Raw genomic sequence first — 21,944 nt, forward strand, 5'->3', positions numbered from 1 at the left:
AGGAATGCCTCAGAAAGGATGAGAATGAGTGCTAAGAATACAGCCTGCTGCCTAGAAAAATCACTTGTATCATTCCAGAGAGAAATTTCAGAGAATAGGTAGTGAATTTCTGAATTACAACAAACATTTGAGGAGATGATGAATAAGAGCAGGGAGCACGTAAAAACTAGTCAGCAAATGGAAATAATAGGCAGTGTAGTCAGGGTAATGGTTAACCATCCCAGGAGCCAGGAAGCCTGGGCTTAAATCCTAACTTGGTACCCATGTGACCTTGGCTAAGTTACTCGACTTCTCTGTATATCAGTTTCACATCCTTAAGATGGAGATAGTTACGGTACTCACTTCATACAGTTGTTACTCTGAGCAGTAAATGAGTTAATATATGTAAAGCATTTAAGACAATGTCTGACACATATTCTTATTTCAGTATTAGCTGATGTTTCAGGAAATTGGACAGTGTAGAATAGGAGAAGATTTGAGAAATCTTAGGGAGCAGCAGAGTCAGGAAAAAAGAATAGTTTAAGGAAGAACAGACTTTCAGTGTTTGTAGACATGGGGAGAAGGAAAGATTCAGGAAAGATAAATGAAACAGGAAGAGGCCTTGGGAAAGATGAGCGCATGTGGAGGAACCGGCCTTAAAAGAAGGGAAAGGATACAAAAGTTCTGACACAAAAGGGAAGGTAGAGAGCAGATGCACAGAGCACTTTTCAGGAAGTAACAGATGGGGTGAGACAGCAAAGTTCACAGAGATTCCAAATAATCTTCACAGTCTCCTCCTTAAAGGAAGAAAAGGTTGTAGTGAGAATTTTGTGGAGTAATGAAAATTTTTTTGGAACAGTTATTCTTGAAAATGTGAAAAGGTGTTCACTAAAAATGAATAAAAGTGGACTTAGTAAAGCGTGGGCTAAACTCAGAGCAGATTCAAGTACAAATTTTTATGACTTTCAAAACACACAGACTGCAGTCTGATAAAATAGTCTGTGGGGTGCAAGGAAGCATGGAGATGGATCCAGTGAGAAAACAAATGCCACCAACAGCCAAGGTGTACTCAGAATTCCTCCTCATGATTGTGTAGGGGCAGTGTTTGCCTCTAATTCAACCAGCTTTTTTTGTAAGCATCTGTCAATCAAAACCAATGAAAACCACTTCTTATATAATTTATTATATGTATAATCATGTTCAATTTTAACTAATTGTTAGTATAACCCCATAAAAGGAAGTAAATGATTTCTGTTTTTAAATCGTGTGATATTCAAAAACTACCAAATGTAAAACAGATAGCTAGTGGGAAGCAGCAGCACAGCACAGGGAGATCAGCTCGGTGCTTTGCGATGACCTAGAGGGGTGGGATAGGGAGGGTGGGAGGGAGATGCAAGAGGGAGGGGATATGGGGACATATGTATGCAAATGGCTGACTCACTTCGTTGTACAACAGAAACTAACACAGTACTGTGAAGCAATTATACTCCAATACAGATGTATTAAAAAAACAACTATATGATTTAAAGTAGTGAATAGGTCTTTGGTGAAATATGGCACACTAGACATACATATTTTTTCTCTAGTCCCTCCTGAGACTTCCTAAAATTAAAGACTAAAAATGACATAAGTCACAAGGACAGAAAGGACGGAAGATGAGAGCGCTGAGATATTTATTTCGGAGGATGAAAAGAGAAGGATGAGTTCTGACTCCACAGAGGAAGAAAGTCAAAAGAAACAAAGTGATACAGGGCCCAGAACATCAGAAAAGTTTAGAGAATGGAGGCGCCAACTGCCTCTGAGAGAAAGAGCGGAACTAGAAAAAGGAAATCAGTTGTACATTTATTTAGGGAGCAATAAAAACCCCAGACTATTGCTCCCAAACCAGTTCAGCAAGGTAGCCACTCCAAATGATGACTAGAGATTTACCCACTGGGGAAACTGAACCAGAAGAGGCCCTCGATTCAAGGACACAAAGCACTGAAGACAAGGGTATCAAGTCAGATATTCACAGTGCTTCAACCCCTTCCTCTCCCACCCTCCTTCCCCATATGGGCAGCCAGGAATGGGCACCATCCTTCCCACCTCTGGGCAAGAATAGAGAAAAGCCCATCACGCAAGAAAAAAGAGCAGTAGGCCAGCCCCATACATATACACAGAGCTTCTGATTTGGTTTTTTTGGACTTGAAAAAAGGATGCTTTCCACTTTTGCGTATAATATTTTGGTATATTATACAATAGTTCAGTTATGCTATGGAAGGGCAGAAAGTTTGTCTGCTCCGCCCCACTGATGAATTCTCAGTACTTAGAATAATGCCAAGTACATATTAGGTACTCAATAAATACTTGAATGAATGAAGTGTTTTAAAAATCTCTTCTGGGCTTCCCTGGTGGCGTAGTAGTTGGGAGTCAGCCTGCCGATGCAGGGGACGCGGGTTTGTGCCCCGGTCCGGGAAGATCCCACATGCCGCGGAGCGGCTGGGCCCGTGAGCCATGGCCGCTGAGCCTGCGCGTCCAGAGCCTGTGCTCCACAACGGGAGAGGCCACAACAGTGAGAGGTCTGCGTACCGCAAAAAAACAAAACAAAACAAAACAAAACAAAAACTCTTGGACTCTCATGGATACCCCAAGCACCTCAAAAATGTTATCTTTCTATTTGTAGAGCATCACTTCCTTTCAGTTATTGACAAAGTAATAACATCACCACACTTCGCAGTTAAATTCCACTTCATTGCACCTCAATTTTAAACATAAAATTCACAATAGTCAGTTTCTAAAAATGGCTGATATTAATTGTTCTTCTATTAGGAAGAGTAAGTGGCTCATATCACTTCATATTTAATAACATTCATTCTTAAATGAAAGCACAGGAGGTTTCATTTAGAAAAAGACACTGATTTTGTACTACTGGAGGAATGAGCTAGATGGGCCCTCTAGTGGCCTCGAAGAGCTAAAACTCCCCGAAGTACCTGACATTCCTGAGGAATCAAAGTCTATTAAACACAGTCTTTCTGAAGCTGTAGACTCAGGGGGAAAAGACCCACCTGGCTGCAGAGTTACTGCAATGACTTCTCCCTGTGTTTGCGTAGTAGTCAGAGAGAGAAAGGAACAGAGCAAGTGTCACAGGGTGAGATGTGAAACGTTACTTGGAGGCAATAACAGGATAACTGGAGAAATGGAATCCTGAGCTCCAGTTTGTCCCTCATAACTGCTTCCTTATTATGCCTCTATCACTGCTACCTTCCCCCCAGAACATGAATGCTCCTACATGCCCGATCTTCCCGGACCGGGGCACCAACCTGTGTCCCCTGCATCTGCAGGCAGACTCTCAACCACTGCGCCACCAGGGAAGCTCCAAAACTATAGTTTTTATATGAGTGGATATAGACAAAATACCAAAGGCAACTAAACTTAAACATTATTGCATTTCTGAGTATTTGGTGATGAACCAAAATTGTCTGGATGAATATTGATAAAGACATCCCTAAGTCATGCATTTTAATTATTCTATAACATTTCTTTTGTTCTTCCTATATTCCAGAAAAACCAAGAATCATGTTGTTATAATCCAGATTGTCATATAATTTGTGTTCTTTTGATAGCAATGTCAAATTAAACTACTTTTCTTAACTCACTCTTAGATGGTTTCTTATTATCTTCAATTTGGAAAAACTTCACTGTGTCAAAACAGTAAAAACAGGAATCGTCAACAAAATTCTCAGGGCAATGCTTGGGCTTCGAAACAAACCATGAATTTTACACGTCACGTTCAATCATTGTAATGGGGTCACCCAGGTTAAATATACTCTCATCATATAAAATACTAGAAAATATTGTAATTTTATTATTAAAATCAGTATCACTCCTATTTCTCTACCTATTGTCTCTTAAAACAATATCTGGACCCTGATAGCATTTCTTAAATGTCTCTTCTTTCCTTTGTTTTTAATGCGACGTGAAGAGAAAACTGAAAACAACAGTGTGTTGCTCAATTTGTTTAAATCTCTCTTCACTAGAGATTATACCTACAACTAAAACGGCCAGAAAATAGTCCCCAGAGGAAATTAGCATCAGGACTTTTTATGTGGCTCATGTCAAGGCCTGGTTCATGGCTGTCATCCTGGCACACACCTTCTCTACTTCAGGTGGACTTCTCATTCCTAGCAGTAGATTTCAAGACTCCTAGCTTCATTCTGCTCTCTCATTAGATTGGTAGTTTACCCAGGTTTACAATTCCACAGTTGCCTCTGTTCAGAATATTGAAGATACTGTGCCACTGGTCTCCAGCATTGATGTCAGGAAATCCAACGCCATTCAGCTTCCAGTTCCCTCGTATGGGACCCATTTGATTATTCTCAAAGCTTTTGGAACATTATTTTCCCAGATATTTTCATGGCTGGTTCTTCTTTCTCATTATCCAATTCTCCGCTGACCTCTTAAGGGACCATTCTTGATAGATCATAGAAGCCTCCACATGTCACTGCCACATCACCATGTTTTATTTTCATCGAAATAGTTAATGCTACCTGATATTTTCTTGTTTTACTCTTTTCTATATTATCTCTTTCTGCTGAATAAACTATAGGCTTCACAAGAATTTGTTTGCTTCTGAATCCCCAGTGCCTAGGACAGTGAGCAAGTACTCAATAAATGTTTATTAAATAAATGAGTGAAAGCCTGTATATTAGCACTACTACCAGAAGCAGAGAAAAAAGGGCCATTTGATTGATATTTCTAAATTATGTAAAACAGGATCATGTCTAGGACCCCATCTTTGCCACGGTGTTTGTGTTTACGGCAAACAGGTCTTCTGGCCACTGTGAATCAGAAACCAGGAGTCCTAAAACTTTAAAACTAAAGTCAAACTTTTGAGTAGATCAATTTTATTTGTTCTCAGAAAGCACTGACCATGGGCCAAAATTATCTTCTTCCCTCTACAAAACTTAATATTTATTAAGAGTTAATGTTATCATCTTGATCCTAGCAGAGCAAGGCGTATAAGAGTGCAAGCTTCCGCATCAGATGGCCTCAGTCCTGATAGAAGCTTCGTCATCAGGAGATGTGTGTCCTTGGGTTTATTTAACCTCTCTAAGCCACAATCTCCTAATTATAAGAGTGCTTGTCTCCTAGGCTATTATGAGGATCAAATGGGATCATTCATCTAAAGTTCTAGGCATAGTCCTTGAACATTTAATAAAGGTTAGCTGTAATTATTAAAGGAAATTATCTATTTGAACATTTGCTTATTCTTTGCAACGTCTTACCTAAAAGCATCACTCATTATATTGCATGAAATAATTTCCTCTCTTAGCTTAGTGCTCACGTAAAACTGCCTTTTCAATCCCTCCTGAGATTTTCCTTAATCAGATGGGAAGTATAGGACCAATCATATTTTCTTTCCAGAAGGAAACTCAGATCATTTGCGTTAATAACCTCTTCCAAATATCTTTTTTCTGCTTTTTTTTCTTAGCTGACTTCCTTCTGATTTTATTTTTAATTATCATCTTTTATATTGTATTTAACTTTGTAGCTTTTGGATCTGTCATTTATGAGCTGAGAGGCCCTGGAGAGGTTATTTGGCATCCAAAGCTCCACTTTCTTAATCTGTCAAATGAGATGTGTGTGGACACCAATGACACTAGCATCCCAGTCTCCCTTTTAATGACCACTCTTCTAACTCATCCATATTCCCTCGGGGCCATACAAAGGGCCCAACCCTCTAAGCACTTAGATTAGTCTAGAAGTGGACATCTAATTCAAGCTGGACCAAGGAGACACTTGCCAGAAATTCTGGATTTAGGACTTAAAGAGGCAGGTCAATTTCCTTCTAGTAGCTGAAATTATAAAACATAAATCCCAGGAGCTGCTAGTGGCTATGTTTATGAAGGAGCCCGTCCACAGTGAAAAAAGAGAATGACTCTAAGATGCAGAGGGGAGAAGGGAGTGGGAGTCCTAATAATTCTAATGGTTCCAGGGTTGTTGATCTTCCTATAGCTTGGCTATCCCATTAGATAGCCACTATCTTTCCAATAAATTCTCATTTTTGCATACACAATCTGGGTTTGATTTCCAAATAATTCTAATACATAGAAAATAATCCTTACTTTTAGTTCTAATAGTTCTAATATGTAGTTCTAATATGTAGAAAAGAATCCCTACTTTTAATAGTTGTTATAAAAAGTAAATGAGGGCTTCCCTGGTGGCGCAGTGGTTGAGAGTCCACCTGCCGATGCAGGGGACACAGGTTCGCGCCCTGGTCCGGGAGGATCCCGCATGCTGCGGAGAAGCTGGGCTCGTGAGCCATGGCTGCTGGGCCTGCGCGTCTGGAGCCTGTACTCCGCAACGGGAGAGGCCCCAACAGTGAGAGGCCCGCGTACCGCAAAAAAAAAAAAAAAAAAAAAAGTAAATGAGATAAAATAAGTGCTGGCTTATTACCTGGCATATAATACTTACTCAAGACATAATACCTATTAACATTATTTAGAAAATGGGAATGAAAATTCTAAATCAATTAATTAATGAACACAATTTTAATAGCTTACAAGTCTTCTTTCAGTTTCAAAATCACTCAAAGGGATTCTTTGGTTTTGTATCTCGAAAGAATTGCAAAATAAGAGAAATGCTCTAAATTAATTTTGCAACATATCATTGTATAAATCTTAGTAACTCTTACATAGTTAAACAATCTTAGAGAATACTAAAGCCTCCAACCCAGCAACCTACAATTTATTGCTAAACTCGCATATTTGCAGTAAATTGACGGAGGGAAAGTGGAAAAAGAAACAAACTTATATTCCACTTATCCCACACATGCAAGAATCAGTCTGATACAGTTAAATGTGCAAAATACTGACTGGCTGCATGCACAGCAGTCTTCACATACTGTGAAGGACGCAGTAAAGAGAATTACAATACCTGTAGAGATACCACACTGACGTTATCAAAATGAATGTGTCCATTAGGCTCTGTGACAGCTGGATTTGCATAACATGTCACACCGTTGATGGCAGGTAACGTTTTAGGTTGATGAGTTTTTTCTCGAGAAGAACCAAAGTCATCATTTCCAAAGTGGGTATGACCATCCTACAAGAAAAATAAGGGAGGAAAAGGTTATAAGAAGAAACAAAGATGGCTCATACAGGCAACAAAATAGAGAATTTAATGTTTTTTATTTATAAGAGAAAAATTTTATATCTATTCTGTATGTAGTATAATCTTTTTAGATTTATAAAATTTCTCTTCCTTTAAATGTATCTTCATTTATTAGATTCTCCTGTTTTTGTTTTTTCATGTTAGGGTGCATATACCTTCTTATGGTGATGGATATGAATGGAATACAAATTATGTGCATCTGTTATTGGACATTAAATTGTTAGTATTTACTCCAAATTCTACAATAAGAATCAAGTGTTCCTCTTATACTTATCAATATACTGATCCTTTTCTTTCTCCCCTCACATTCACAAGTCTAATAACTGAACTGTTCACATAATTGTAAGAATAAAATTCCTGCCTTTATTTGCCTATATAAAGTAGCTTTAGTGGATAAAACATCAAACATTTTAAATAAAGTCCATTTACCTGACCATACGTCTTCAATAACATCTTAAGCGTTCTTTCAAAAAAGAAAAGTATGTAAAATCCACCAAACACAGCAACTGCCTTCTCAACATAGTTGTCAATTTTGGGATTGAATCCAAATGCCTAAGGGAGAAAAAAAGGCAATTCAGGTAAGACCAAGTAATTTAATTTGATTCAGTAAATAATTTTCACCACAGTCCTAAGTCCATCCTTCACATCCAGATAATACTGGGTATTTACCTGCCAAAATCATAAAACAAAAACTCTGAAATCTGAGTAATCAAACTGTACGAGATAGCACTGAAGTCTTATAACCAGAGGAAGTCCTATTAAATAAAGCCCCCAGAGTACCGTATAGTTTCCTAGCTATAACACCTTCAGCGATACTTGGCTTGAGAAAGTAAACTTTTAGCAGTAAAAAAGCAGCACTGATTCCTATATTTGTAAGATAATATTAGACATGGGTAATTAAGACAAATGAGACATTGATTATCCACTTTTTCTAAAAGTAATATATTTGCCCATAATTTCCAGAGTCAACTTTTTTTTTTTTTTTTTTGCGGTACGCGGGCCTCTCACTGTTGTGGGCTCTCCCGTTGCGGAGCGCAGGCTCAGTAGCCATGGCTCACGGGCCCAGCCGCTCCGCGGCATGTGGGATCTTCCCAGATCGGGGCACGAACCTGTGTCCCCTGCATCGGCAGGCAGACTCTCAACCACTGCGCCACCAGGGAAGCCCTCCAGAGTCTACTTTTTAAAGCAAATATGGTAGGTCACTTGGATTACTGTTTTCCCAAGAGAGAGCCCCTTGAACTTAGAGGATCCTAATAAGTCCTAAAGAGATAAATAAATCGAGGACTGAGCCCCAGAATAAGGAAGAAAAGATATAAGGTACCAGGCACTCACACACACACATACACACACACTCACAAATGATGAGAATGAAATAATTCATTGTTTAAAGGACACAGGACAAGAGCTGGAGCTTGAAATTATAGTCATGATGTTCTAGGCAGACAAGAAATATAAACTTAAAATAAGTAAAATAGCAGGGGAGCATAACATGTGAAAAGCCACAGCTTTATACCATTCCACACATTGTAAATTTCCCCTCTGAACAGCAGTCTAGAATAGAAAATGCCTGGGTTCTTGTTCTACATCTGTCTCTGGAGAGACCTCATGCCACATCTTCTTTTCAGTGACTTCTCCGGACCTATTTACACAGTGCAAAAATGGCATAAAAATACCTACTCTATACAACTAACAGGTGGTTATGAAAATAAAATAACAAAGGGGAAATAATTTTGCCACAAAAGAAATAACTATCAGGACTTCCCTGGTGGCTCAGTGGTTAAGAATCTGCCTGCCAATGCAGGGGACACGGGTTTGAGCCCTGGTCAGGGAAGATTCCACATGCTGCGGAGCAACTAAGCCCATGCACCACAACTACTGAGCCAGTACTCTAGAGCCCGCGAGCCACAACTACTGAGCCCACGTGCCAAAACTACTGAAGCCCGCGCACCTAGAGCCCACGCTCCACAACAAGAGAAGCCACCGCAATGAGAAGCCCGTGCACTGCAATGAAGAGTAGCCCCGGCTCGCTGCAACTAGAGAAAGCCCATGCACAGCAGCGAAGACCCAACACAGCCAAAAATAAAAAGTAAATAAATTTTTTAAAAAATTTTTTAAAAAGAAATAACTGTAAATTGGGGGTATTATTAAAAAGATAGATTCTCTGGATTTTAATTCTTTCATCTCTACAATTGAGGCTTTGAAGCAGATGTTCTCCTAGGTCCTTTCTAGATATAATAATAATAAAAAAAACTATGACTTTAAGAAGTTACATCCCCACTTTCATACATAGCTGCGAAAACTAAAAGGAGCTTTAGTTATAATTTTCTAAAACTTATGAGCTGAAGGTGATACTGCATGTTTTCCTTTTGTTCAGAGCTTGCCCCTCCATCTTTGTGTGTGCATGAGTGGGGAGATACTGTCCACGTGTATATGTGTTTCTCTAGTTGCCCTTTGTGACTCCCTCCTGTTAATGTCTCTTTCTCCTTCCTGTCTCTTTTCCTCTCACTTATTCTCCTCACTCCATCTCTCTTCCTTATATGGCCACATTATAGATTTGAAATAAAACATATATATCACGTGTTGATGAACTGAATAGCACACTGTAGTCAATGGCAGATCAATAATATGTTTTACCAAAGGAAAAAATAAGCTGCTGTTTATTTATCGGCCCTCGACTGATTTTTATCCACAATCAAAAAGAATGAAAAGGTTTGTCAATCATGTTCTAATTTACCCTCTAGTCTTCTTTAGCTGTAGTAAATATATGGAGGAATTTTTTTTAACATCTTTATTGGAGAATAATTGCTTTACAATGGTTAGTTTCTGCTTTATAACAAAGTGAATCAGCTATACATATACATATATCCCCATATCCCCTCCCTCTTGCGTTGCCTTCCCACCCTCCCTATCCCACCCCTCTAGGTGGTCACAAAGCACCGAACTGATCCATGGAGGAATTCTGTTGTATATCTTAGTAAATTTGACACTGCGTGCACTTCAGAAATAAATAAGTAAATAATAAAAAGAGTGCAGAAAAATTAAATTTGCCAAATGTGAGACAGAATAGAGTCGTAAGGCCTTCCAAAGTGTCCCAGAGCTGTCTGAGCATGTCCTGGTGCCTGGCCTCCCAGAATATTAATTTTCTCTCTGACGCTGACTTCCCCTGCAGCTTGGGACAAGCTTTTTCATTTGCTGTGATTCAGCTTTCTCTTATCCAAAACACTATAAACCAGACCATAAAATGCTGCAAGAATTATGGAGGCTTAAAATGTACAAAGTGCTGAAACATTTAAAAGAACCAATTATTCACAGAAACAAACAGCCAACCTCCTTACCTCTGGTATAAGTTGGAAAATTGCATTTGAAAATAGAGTCCCAATAGCCAGCCCCACAAAATAGGTCAAAATCTTAGGGAAATAAGATTTCTTTATCAACGGAGTCAAAATCAGTCCGAGGAGAGATGCCAGATTAATAACTGTCACTGACAGGAAGCCATATCCCCAAACTGTGAATCAGAGGGAAAAGAGAAGAAATTAATTAGAGCATAGGAGCTAAATGACATCTTACTGTACATTAAGTCTGAAACACATTTCATCTTTAAAAGCTTGAAACAGGTATCTTCTTTAAAACAACGAAAGCTTCTCACTGAAAATTATATAGAAAATTACTGAGAATATAAATATTAATAGTAACACTGCCTATGCTTTCCTCAATCCTAAGTCATCATTACGGGATTACAGACTTTTATAGCTTGCAGGGAATTTGAAGAACATCTAGCAGAGTGATCACCCGAGGCCTACAGGCTCCGAGCTACCTAGCTGCATCTGTGGCTCAAAGCCCAGTTTAAAACTAGGCCTTTCAGAAGACTAACAGAGGCAGTGTGGGTTTCGGGGAGAAGGTATGGGGTGACGAGGGCAAGCAGATGGGTGGGGTTGTTAGCTTCAAGATGACCATAGTTGCTGACACTGAGCACGTCATAATCATTTGTCTGCAGGCCCTGTGGACAGCACCTCCTCGGGGAAGACAGCACCTCAGCCCCCTGCCTGGGCCTCCAGGGAGCCCCAGTGCAGTGAGCACTCAAGAAGGGAGCACATGGCAGCAGCAGAGAGTGGATACGTTGCACAACTCACCCTACCAGGCTCGGACAAAGGCAACAATATCCCATAGGGTGGAGACAGTGGTGAAAAGGGTCGTGGAGCATTCTTCATGTCTCCATCCTAGGGCCTGCCCCCCTAGTGGTGCTTAATAAATGTTCCTTAAAATGAAATGAAGGGATGGCATCCTAAGGTCAATATCTCCCCGGTTATCCTAGAGGGGATGGCTTAAAAACAACATGGGAGGGCTTCCCTGGTGGCACAGTGGTTGAGAGTCCGCCTGCCGATGCAGGGGACACGAGTTCGTGCCCCGGTCCGGGAAGATCCCACATGCCGCGGAGCGGCTGGGCCCGTGAGCCATGGCCGCTGAGCCTGCGCGCCCGGAGCCTGTGCTCTGCAACGGGAGAGGCCACAACAGTGAGAGGCCCGCGTACCGCAAAAATAAATAAATAAATAAAAACAACATGGGAATGCGAGTGAAACAGACTGTGAACCGTACAGGGGCAGGTGGCAGTGCAGGCTGAGATACAAACTGCCCCCAGAACTGTGTGACGTTGGCTTTGCCTGCAGCCCCACTGACTGTGCGCTAAGGACAGTGTGAAAGATTAGAAAGCTGCCTCTACATTGTCACTTCCTTAAAATGCCCAGAAAACATTTTTAAATGTCGGGGCACTTTCCTCATTGACACTATCAGTGGAGTACGTAGTAACACCAAATGCTTGGAGAGTGTTTGCCATGTGCCAGGCACCATACTAAGTGACTAACCTGTATTAATTCATTTGATCTTCACAAAACCCTGCGAAGCAAGTACTACAACTACCTCCTTCATGCAGTTGAGGAAACCAAGGTACGTGGAGTTCAAATCAGCTGCCCAAGTCTTGTGAATAGAATGAAAGATTTTGAACCCAGTCTGGCTCCGGGGCCCACATTCATTAGCAATATGTTTCATTACCCCTTAGAGGTAATCTAATTTTTAAAAAGCTCAAGGGACTCGACAAAACTGTGAACATCTTATATTGTGCTTCATGAATACAGGATTGCTCACCATTATTCTAGTGATTCTGACTACAAATAAGCCATCTTAGGAAACATTTATGGAGCCTAGGTTGTAGACCAAACCGTGCTTCCTGCCAACAAGGAGCTTGGACCTTTGGCTTGGGGACGCTAGAGGGCACACACATACACAAAGCAAAACAAGGTAGCTTGTGCTGAGTACCACATGAAAAGGACAGATAATACACATTACAATGTTACCACAAGAACCATCGCAGCACCGACCATGCCTTTATCTTCTGCAGACACTTTCCTATCAGTTCCAGACTCCTAACCATGCCCCAGAGTCATCTCACGGGACTCACAAAGGTCCACCTGATTCCCATTTCTTTCCTTATCACCTAAAGCAACACCACCCACTCCCCTTAGCATTTCCACTTCAAAGAAGTTCTCAACCCCACCTCTTCCTCCATGGTATAATCTATGTGTAGTTGCCCTTAACACAAACAGTCTTCTATCCCATCGCTAGCCTACATGTGTTCATTCATTCAACAAATATTTATAATCTAATTAGGTAGACAAGATATATACAAGTTGGAAATTAAAGTCAAAATGCAAAGAACTTTTTGAGTACCAAACAGAGGCAAAGCCACTACGCATATTAAACTCATCAGCTTCCCCTGAGAAATCCTATTTCACTACCCTTGTCCACTGTCTCCGTAAATAGCAAAAACATCAGGATCAATTTCAATGTCTCACTCTCCACAGTCAATTCCAAAGACAATTAGCGACTAAACTCTACGAATTTTGCTTGAGATACCTCACTCCACGTTCTCCAACCCATCACCTCCCACTTCTCATCTGGTACATTGACAGCTTCCTGTCTGGTCTTCCTCCCCCTACTTGACATGGCCACCAATCTTATTATCCTAAAACACAATTCTGATCATCTTGTGCCCCTATTTGCAGCTGCCCTTCATCAACGGACTGCCACACAACCTTTCCAATGTTACTTACCCCCTTATCAACATGGCCTTTATGCAGACACAATGTTTTCCAAATATAGAATTACCTTTGCACTGTGGTTCTTTATCTGAAAACACCTTTTCTATCTTCATTGCCTGACGAACTCACACACAGCTCTCCAAGCCAACGCAAAGACCTCCTCCATGGAACTTTCCTGGATTTTCCAGGCAGCAATCCCTTGCTCATCAAGTTTCCCATAGTTCTTTGAAGGTATTTGGGCCGCTTACCATTTCTTGTGTGCTACCATCATTTTATCACTTATATATTCATCTACATGATACAAATTATAAGATTTTCAAGGACAGGGGCTATGTTTTATTCTTCCTCAGAGCCTAGAATGTTGCCCAGCAAATAGCACACATATCTTGATGAATGCATGAATGCCATATTTTCAAGGTGCAGCCCAGAACTCTGTCAAAAAAATACCAACTCATTTTGCTTGTCCAACTTTTCTAACCTTCCTTACTATTATTGTGCACATCAGAACCACCTGGGGAACTGTGGGAGTGGGAACCATCATGCTCCAGGCACACAGCATAGTCTCCCCTTCTTGCATTGTTAGCACATTATTCAGGAAAAAAAGATTCATTCATCCACTCAATCTGAGCACCAAAGAATGAATTAGTATAAGAATACTCCTTGGACCTCTCCATATACACATAGGACTCCCTCTAGTGATCTGTTTCAGAGAAAATCCTTTCTCTCCGCTTCTTAGTGAACTCTGAAGAATTTTAATACATTTTCAAGGAATATTAGTAACAATAGCAAACATTCATTGAATGCCCACAATGTGTTAAGATTCTTCTAAGAACTTCACCTGTTTAAGCAAATTTAATTCTCCTATTTCATAGTTTTTAGAAGAATTGAAATAAAACCAGTTAATTCAGACCCTGTAATATAGTAACTCTTCAATAAATGCTATTATATATTTTTTTAAGTTAGTAAGTAGACATCATGTAAATTTTAGTTCATTTGTCTCACTGTTATACAATGAAAGATCAGCAAACCAGGAGTCAGGAGCCCTGGGCTCTCATTCCCCCTCAGGTATGTACCTAGAGGAAGCCATTTAACCGCTCTGGAACATAGACTTATGTCATCAACTGTATTACAGAGTTGGACAGTGTGATTTTCAGGGATACTAATAAGGATAAGATACTATTATTCTTATCTGTTATTTGAACTGAATGGCATTCTGTGATCTTTAAAAAAAAAATGAGGCAACTTTGGACCATTAACTTATTGCTAAAATGTAATTAATCTCCTAGAGAATTTAATTTACCATCAGTTTATTGCACTCATCAATATAAAGTATCTGAGAGGCAATTTCAAAATCACAAACTGTAAGGTCTCAGGTAAGTGAGATTCTTTTATCTGCCCATTGAAATATCAGAGTTTGGCTTGCTTTTATTTTGGTTTTTCATTCCCTTGAATGAGCTCAAAATTGACTCTGTATTAAGTGAACTATTATATAAAGAATCCAGGGCATTTCATTGTTTAAAATATCATTTAAGGGGCTTCCCTGGTGGCGCAGTGGTTGAGAATCTGCCTGTTAATGCAGGGGACACGGGTTCGAGCCCTGGTCTGGGAGGATCCCACATGCCGCGGAGCAACTAGGCCCGTGAGCCACAACTACTGAGCCTGCGCGTCTGGAACCTGTGCTCCGCAACAGGAGAGGCCGTGACAGTGAGAGGCCCGCACACCATGATGAAGAGTGGACCCCGCTTGCCACAACTAGAGAAAGCCCTCGCACGGAAACGAAGACCCAACACAGCAAAAATTAATTAATTAATTAATAAACTCCTACCCCCAACATCCAAAAAAAAAAAAGCCTTTAAAAAAATATATATCATTTAAAATATCAAATATCTAGAAAAAATATTTGTTTGAATCATGAGCTCTGAAATTATTGTTACTCACAAAATCGTTAATTATATTGATAAATTTCTATTCTTTGTATATGTAAGTACAGAATACAAAAGAGAACATGGGTTCTGAAGCTGAGACAGCCTGGGTTTGAACCTGGCTCTACCACACACAAGCTGTATAAATCTTGAGCAAACGACTTTGAACTCTCTGCACCTCAGTTTCCTTGGCTGTAAAATGGGAATAGTTGTTCCATCATATAGTTGTGCAAAGATTAATTGAGTTAACATATGAAAGAACTTGGAAAAGTATCGGTTATAGAAAGGACTAGGTAAAAGTTGGCTGTTATCGTTATTTTTGTCTTTGTTGTTATCCCTTTAATTCATATATAGTAAGACTAAAATGCTCATCTATACACAAAGGAATCCAAAAGTTAGCATCGGGCTGGCCAAAAAGTTCATTCAGGTTTTTCGTGTTACAGAAAAACCCGAACAAACTTTTTGGCCAGCCCAATAAAACAGGCGCTCCCTTTGTGGAGGCTTCCCTTTTCTTCTTCAGCCTTCCTCTCCTTATATTCCCCATCTATATTCACGTTAGACGTGCTCACTCAGACCAGTGGCTCCAAACACCACCTCTGAGACGACCAATCTCCAGCCTCGACTATTCTCTGAAATCCAAATATGTGTGTGCCACTGCCTACTGGACACGTCCCCTCGTGGGTCTACATCGATGTCTCGGACTAACCACGTCAGAAATTACACTCTTGGTCCTCACCACTCGCTTCCTCCACAACAAAGTGCTCCTTCCCCAGTCTTGTCCATCCCAGGATGTGGTGCAACCATCTACGCAGTTTCTCTGGCTTAAACTTGGATTCATCTTTCCCTCCCACACATCCAGTGCAGAGGCGAACCACATTAGCACAGTCTCCAAAATCCATCCTGAATCTGACCAGATCTCCTTACTTCTCCACTCCCACCTTAGACCCAGCTGAGCACCAACCCTGGCCATAGCCCCCTGACCCATCTCCTTGCTTCTACTCTCGCCCCTTAACAACGTATTCTTCAAACTGCAGGTGGAATAATCTTTTACAAATCCAAATAAGATCACATCACTCCCCTGTTTAGGACGCTACAGTGTCTTCATACCACATTCAGAATAAAATTCCATCAGTTTACCACACCTTACAAGCCCTCCCTATCTGGTCCCTGGCTACCATCTCCTACTCTGCTTCCAGCTCGCTGTGCTCCAGACACACACGCTTTCTCGCTGTCCCTTACACACGTCAAGCTCATCCCCAAGCTTATGCTGCTGTTCCCTGGACAAAGAATGCTGTCCCCCAGAGAAGATCTAGCCATGGCCCTCTCCCTTTCCTCAGCCAGGACTCTGTTCAAATGTAATCTCATCAGATAGGCCTCCCTTGACCCATCTAAAATCACACTCACCCACCATCTCCTATCCTTTACCTACTTTATTTTCTTCATAGCATTTATCACTCTGAAATTATATAATTTATTTGCTTGTTTGTATAAATGTTTCCTATCTCTTTTCTTCGCTACATTGTAAGCCCTAAGAAGGCAGGGAATTTTTCTTCTTGTTCACTACTGAATGCTTAATACACAGAAAATAAAGGAAGCAAAAAAATGAGAATTAAAATACTCATGTGGGGCAGGTAGCAATTTGGGAATACCAAGAAATTGCCCCTCAGCAACTGATTTATCTCATTGGTGAAAGAACTCTCCTACCTGTTTAATTAAGCATGTGGACTACACAGTAAGAATACACTTACTTTCTTATATTTAAAAAGTTCTTTACAATACCTATGGCAACACCACTATAGGCACTTAAAAGAGTCACTGGCATTTCTTTTATTTATGAAAATTAAAGCAGTAATAACTCAGTACCTTAAGATTTAATCTAGAACCACACTAGTTTCCTTATCTCTTTACTGACAATGACGGATAAATTGACAGGTTTTAAAATAATATAAGTACAACATAATGGAAATTGATCCGTTATGACCCAAATAGTGAATGTGCCATCCAATATACACAACATAAAACATGTATTGCTTAAAATCAAGAACTGAGTTTTATAAAATTTTCTCTTGGCACCAAGTAAAATTTTGACTCCATAAATAAAAGAGCATAACTTCTGAGGCTTAAATGAGTTCTAATTATACTTATTCTAAAGACTTCCAGAATATAAGTATTTTCTACCAAGGGATCCTATGTAGATTAATTAAGAGCAATAAAGCAGAAAAAGAAGCATCTTAATTTCATTTTAGACTAGCTCACAGAGTTTTCAAACAAATGGGAGAAAAAGCTTGCAACATACCCTCTGAAAGACTTGGTTTTGTTTTGTGTTTGGGCCGATCATCGCAAGGGTGAAAGTTCAGTTGCTGTAAGACTGCTGGACAGATGACAGAGAAGTCTGAGCTGGTGATCTGTGTAGCATTTGAAAAGCCATGAAGTGAAAAGATCTCTTCCGCCGATAAACACTGAAATAGAAGAAACAAAGTAACCATACTCAACAGAGTAAAAGGCTGCAAGCAAAGATACTGTAAAGAGGCATGGACTACTTCCTCTAGACACACAACACTACCTTTTTTTTTTAAATTTATTTATTTTTTTAATTTATTTATTTTTGGCTGCGTTGGGTCTTTGTTGCTGTGCACGGGCTTTCTCTAGTTGCAGCAAGTGGGGGCTACTCTTCGTTGTGGTGTGCAGGCTTCTCATTGCAGTGGCTTCTCCTGTTGCGGAGCACGGGCTCTAGGCGTGTGGGCTCAGTAGTTGTGGCATGAGGGCTTCAGTAGTTGTGGCTCACAGGCTCTAGAGCACAGGCACATTAGTTGTGGTGCACGGGCTTAGTTGCTCTGCAGCATGTGGGATCTTCCCAGACCAGGTCTGGAACCCATGTCCCCTGCCTTGGCAGGCGGATTCTTAACCACTGCGCCAACAGGGAAGCCCAACACTACCTCTTCTACAAAAAGTCACTATAAAAATGTATCAACAGATGAATGGATAAAGAAGATGTGGCACATATATACAATGGAATATTACTCAGCCATAAAAAGAAACAAAATTGAGTTATTTGTAGTGAGGTGGATGGACCTAGAGTCTGTCATACAGAGTGAAGTAAGTCAGGAAGAGAAAAATAAACACAGTATGCGAACGCATATATATGGAATCTTAAAAAAAAAAAAAATGGTTCTGAAGAACCTAGCGGCAGGACAGGAATAAAGATGCAGACGTAGAGAATGGACTTGAGGACACAGGGAGGGGGAAGGGTAAGCTGGGATGAAGTGAGAGAGTGGCATGGACATATATACACTACCAAACGTAAAATAGATAGCTAGTGGGAAGCAGCCGCATAGCACAGGGAGATCAGCTGCGTGCTCTGTGACCACCTAGAAGGGTGGGATAGGGAGGGTCGGAGGGAGACGCAAGAGGGAGGAGATATGAGGATGCATGTATATGTATAGCTGATTCACTTTGCTATAAAGCAGAAACTAACACACCATTGTAAAGCAATTATACTCCAATAAAAATGTTAAAAAATATATATTATCAGTGGAACAACAGCAATTCACACAAAGAGCTTTAAAACAATTCTATGTCCTCAATCTCCCATCTCTGTTTTTCCTCAGTTTGAATAGGTATTTTGTGGAGGCTATTGGAGTACCTCTGTAATACCGTTTCTTGTAGACAAACACACCTGGTTCCCTTACAATTTCATGGTTAAGAAGTTCATCCATCCTGGACTGCAATAATAATCTCAGTACATAAAAGTTGTTTTAAAATATAGAAGTGAGAGAGAGACAATTTGTCTTTAGAACAAATTGTTGCTTGCTAAAATATCTATTATTCTCAATGATGGCGGGTAGCTTTTCTATATTACAATATTTCTACATTATAATGGCGCTAGGCTGTTTAGAAGTTCATTTAACTGAGGAATAGAATCTGCATCAGAAAAAAGTTCTCTGCAGAAATAACATTTTAAAAGTACCGCTTTACTCTTGGGCATATTTTAACTGTAAACTTTCTTCTATATACTTGCATTATTAAGAAGACTATAAAAGAAATTAAATGTGTTACTACTGCTAATAAATGTTATAAGAATTATAGAGTATGAAAAATACCCATTCACTGAAAGAAAAACGTCCATCTTTAATAACTGCAAAGAACGTTTCTTTGCATACTTCAGCCAATATTTAAACCCCACTAAGACCTTAGCTTTGTACTCTAGACTGGATTATGTCCTCCGCAAATGTATATATTGAAGCTCTAACCCCCAATGTGATGATATTTGGTTATGGGGCCTTTGGAAGGTAATTAGGGTCAGATAAAGTCATGAGAGTGAGGCCCTGCTCCAACTGGATTAGTGGCTTCATAAGAAGAGACACCTTGTCTTAAGCAGCCATCTGCAATCCAAGGAGAGAGCTCTTACCAGACACCAACCCTTCTGGCACCTTGATCTTGGACTTGCAGTCTCCAGTCTGTGAGAAAATAAATTTCCCTTGTTTGAGCCACCCAGGCTACAGTATTTTGTTATGGCAGCCCAAAGTCACTGATACACTATGGACCGTACCAAGAACTCAAAAGTTGTTGTTAACTGTTTCATCATAAAGTGCTGTAATTCCCCTCACAACAGAAACAATCAAAGTAAAAATGTAAGATTTGGTAAAAGATCACTATTGATTATGAAGGAAAGATGAAAAACATCAAATACATCAAATTGTATGGAGTTGTCAAAAGGTAAGACTTCAATTGCCTTAAAGAAAATGCACATGTACACACCATTTTTGTAACATCTAAGAATGTGCCTAAAACTGTTCTTTACTGAACCTAAACTCTCCTTTGGGTTCGTGACAATGATAGCTGTGTGCCATCCCTAGAATAGGAGACAACACTCAATGCTCTGTTAAAAGTCTTCCCTAAGACCAAGAATAAGGGATAATGAACCAATGGAGGGAGAAAATAGCTTGATAGCCAATGGGGGGAGAGAAAGTGGGTATAGTTTATTCATTACTGTGAAGACACCCAGGAGCATAAATGCTAGGCTCAAAAATTACAGAGTCCGGGGAATTCCCTGGCGGTCCAGTGGTTAGGACTCCACGCTTTCACTGCTGAGGGCCCAGGTTCAATCTCTGGTTGGGGAACTAAGATTCCCACAAGCTGTGCAGCGCTGCCAAAAAAAAAAAAAAAAAATTACAGAGTCCATGTGGCTCAACTGCCCCACTGCATGATTCCAGGAATAAATAGGTGTAGAAGTGAAAATACAAAGCAGCACTGTTTCCCTGCAAGGAAGTTCCTCCAACTCCAAAATAGGAGGAAAACGGATGCTGCCCATAGATAATTTGCAAAAGTCTTCTCAGAATGAACAATCTAAGACTTCCTAAAACTTGATGACTGTTAAGCAGTTCCTTTTAGACTCTAATTGTGACCCATTAGTGGAAAATCCACTTACAATATCACAGAGAGCATTTTATAAGTAAGTAAAAAACAATATAATAGCAACTACAGAATGTATCACACATAACAGGAGTTAAGTATTGCCTAGTCAAACTTTTGCTTCAGTTACACTTTATACATACCATGCACATGTATACTGGACCACAATATAAAGTTCATTTTTTACTATAAATGGCAGTCAAGAGTTTTAAAGTCACTATCCTTAAGGATGCCCAGACTTCCCATTGTACATCATTAAAGACACTGTCCTACATACAGTTAGGGAAAAAAAAAAAATGCAATCAAGGAATATATACTCAATATTGAAAGAGAGCTGAGAGTCTTGATGATCTGTTCAGAAAGAACAAAAAGGTACAGAAATGACAAAACTCTAGGCCTTGCTTTATGATTTTAGAATGAGGATGGACTACTAACAGTGTGACAAAACTGAATTAATGACAGGCCTGCCTTATTTAAATTAGCGATCTACCTTCAGAAAACAAACAGGTTGCCAGAAAGGGGGTTGGGGGGGCGTGAATTAGGTGTAGGGGATTAAGAGGTACAAACCTCCAGTTATGAAACAAATTAGCCATGGGGTTGTAATATACAACATAAGGAACGTGGTCAATAATATTGTAATAACTTTGTGTGGGGACAGATAGTTACTACTTATCAAGGTGATCATTTTATAATGTCTACAAATGTCAAATCACTACATAGGACACCTAAAACTAACATAATATTGTACGTCAACTATATTTTAATTTAAAAGATAAATAAAAATAAAGGAGTGAAGTTATGAGTGAAAATTAATTAATTAATTAGTTTAATTAAATAGCTATCTACCGGCAAGTGGAATGCAAATAGTTTTATACTGCACCCTATTTGGCTTTAAACAATATTGATTTTTATTATGCTTTGATTTAACAGAGTTGAACCTGACGCAAAGAAAGCAGTTGTCTAAGAAAGGGCAGTGCTTCCCAGAGCAGAGACACACAGGATGAGCACCCAGGGCCTGAACAGTGAGGACGGGGGAAGGTTGAATGATTAGAGCAAATTCCTCCCTCAACATTTCATACAGTGGAAATCTGCTTATAATAAATGCCAAGGAGCTAGGTAAGATTAGAGATTACACAGTGTAGATAATTACACAGGCTCTCTACTTGACTGAACTTTAGTCAGGTTCTTCTAAGTCCTCTAGGCTTCGGCCTTACGTCCATCCTTGTAGGGCTGGCACTGCCCAGTTTTAGCAAGAATCCTGCCAAGTCTGTTTAGAGAGAATCCCCTAGCCTTAATATTTGATATTATCTTAATATCCTCAATGTCTGGTCAAGTTCTTCATTCCTCACCCTGATATCTGATTACCCTGGCTTCAGCAGGTATCCTG

At 39.9% G+C, this 21,944-nt stretch overlaps 1 protein-coding gene across 1 annotated transcript in view; it reads right to left on the reverse strand.

Moving 5' to 3' along the window:
- SLC39A8 (solute carrier family 39 member 8) overlaps window positions 1–21,944 on the reverse strand; it is a 71,701-nt gene that overhangs the window by 28,076 nt on the left and 21,681 nt on the right. Inside the window, exons 2-5 of the mRNA XM_007463811.1 lie at window positions 17,442–17,604; window positions 10,467–10,636; window positions 7,561–7,683; window positions 6,895–7,062 (exon numbers count right to left, since the gene is read on the reverse strand). Coding sequence (XP_007463873.1) covers window positions 6,895–7,062; window positions 7,561–7,683; window positions 10,467–10,636; window positions 17,442–17,604 — 624 coding nt within the window. The remainder of the gene's footprint in view (window positions 1–6,894; window positions 7,063–7,560; window positions 7,684–10,466; window positions 10,637–17,441; window positions 17,605–21,944) is intronic.

This window comes from Lipotes vexillifer, unplaced genomic scaffold, assembly GCF_000442215.2.
Source record: "Lipotes vexillifer unplaced genomic scaffold, Lipotes_vexillifer_v1.1 scaffold49, whole genome shotgun sequence".
NCBI classification, from domain to species: Eukaryota; Metazoa; Chordata; class Mammalia; order Artiodactyla; family Lipotidae; genus Lipotes; species Lipotes vexillifer.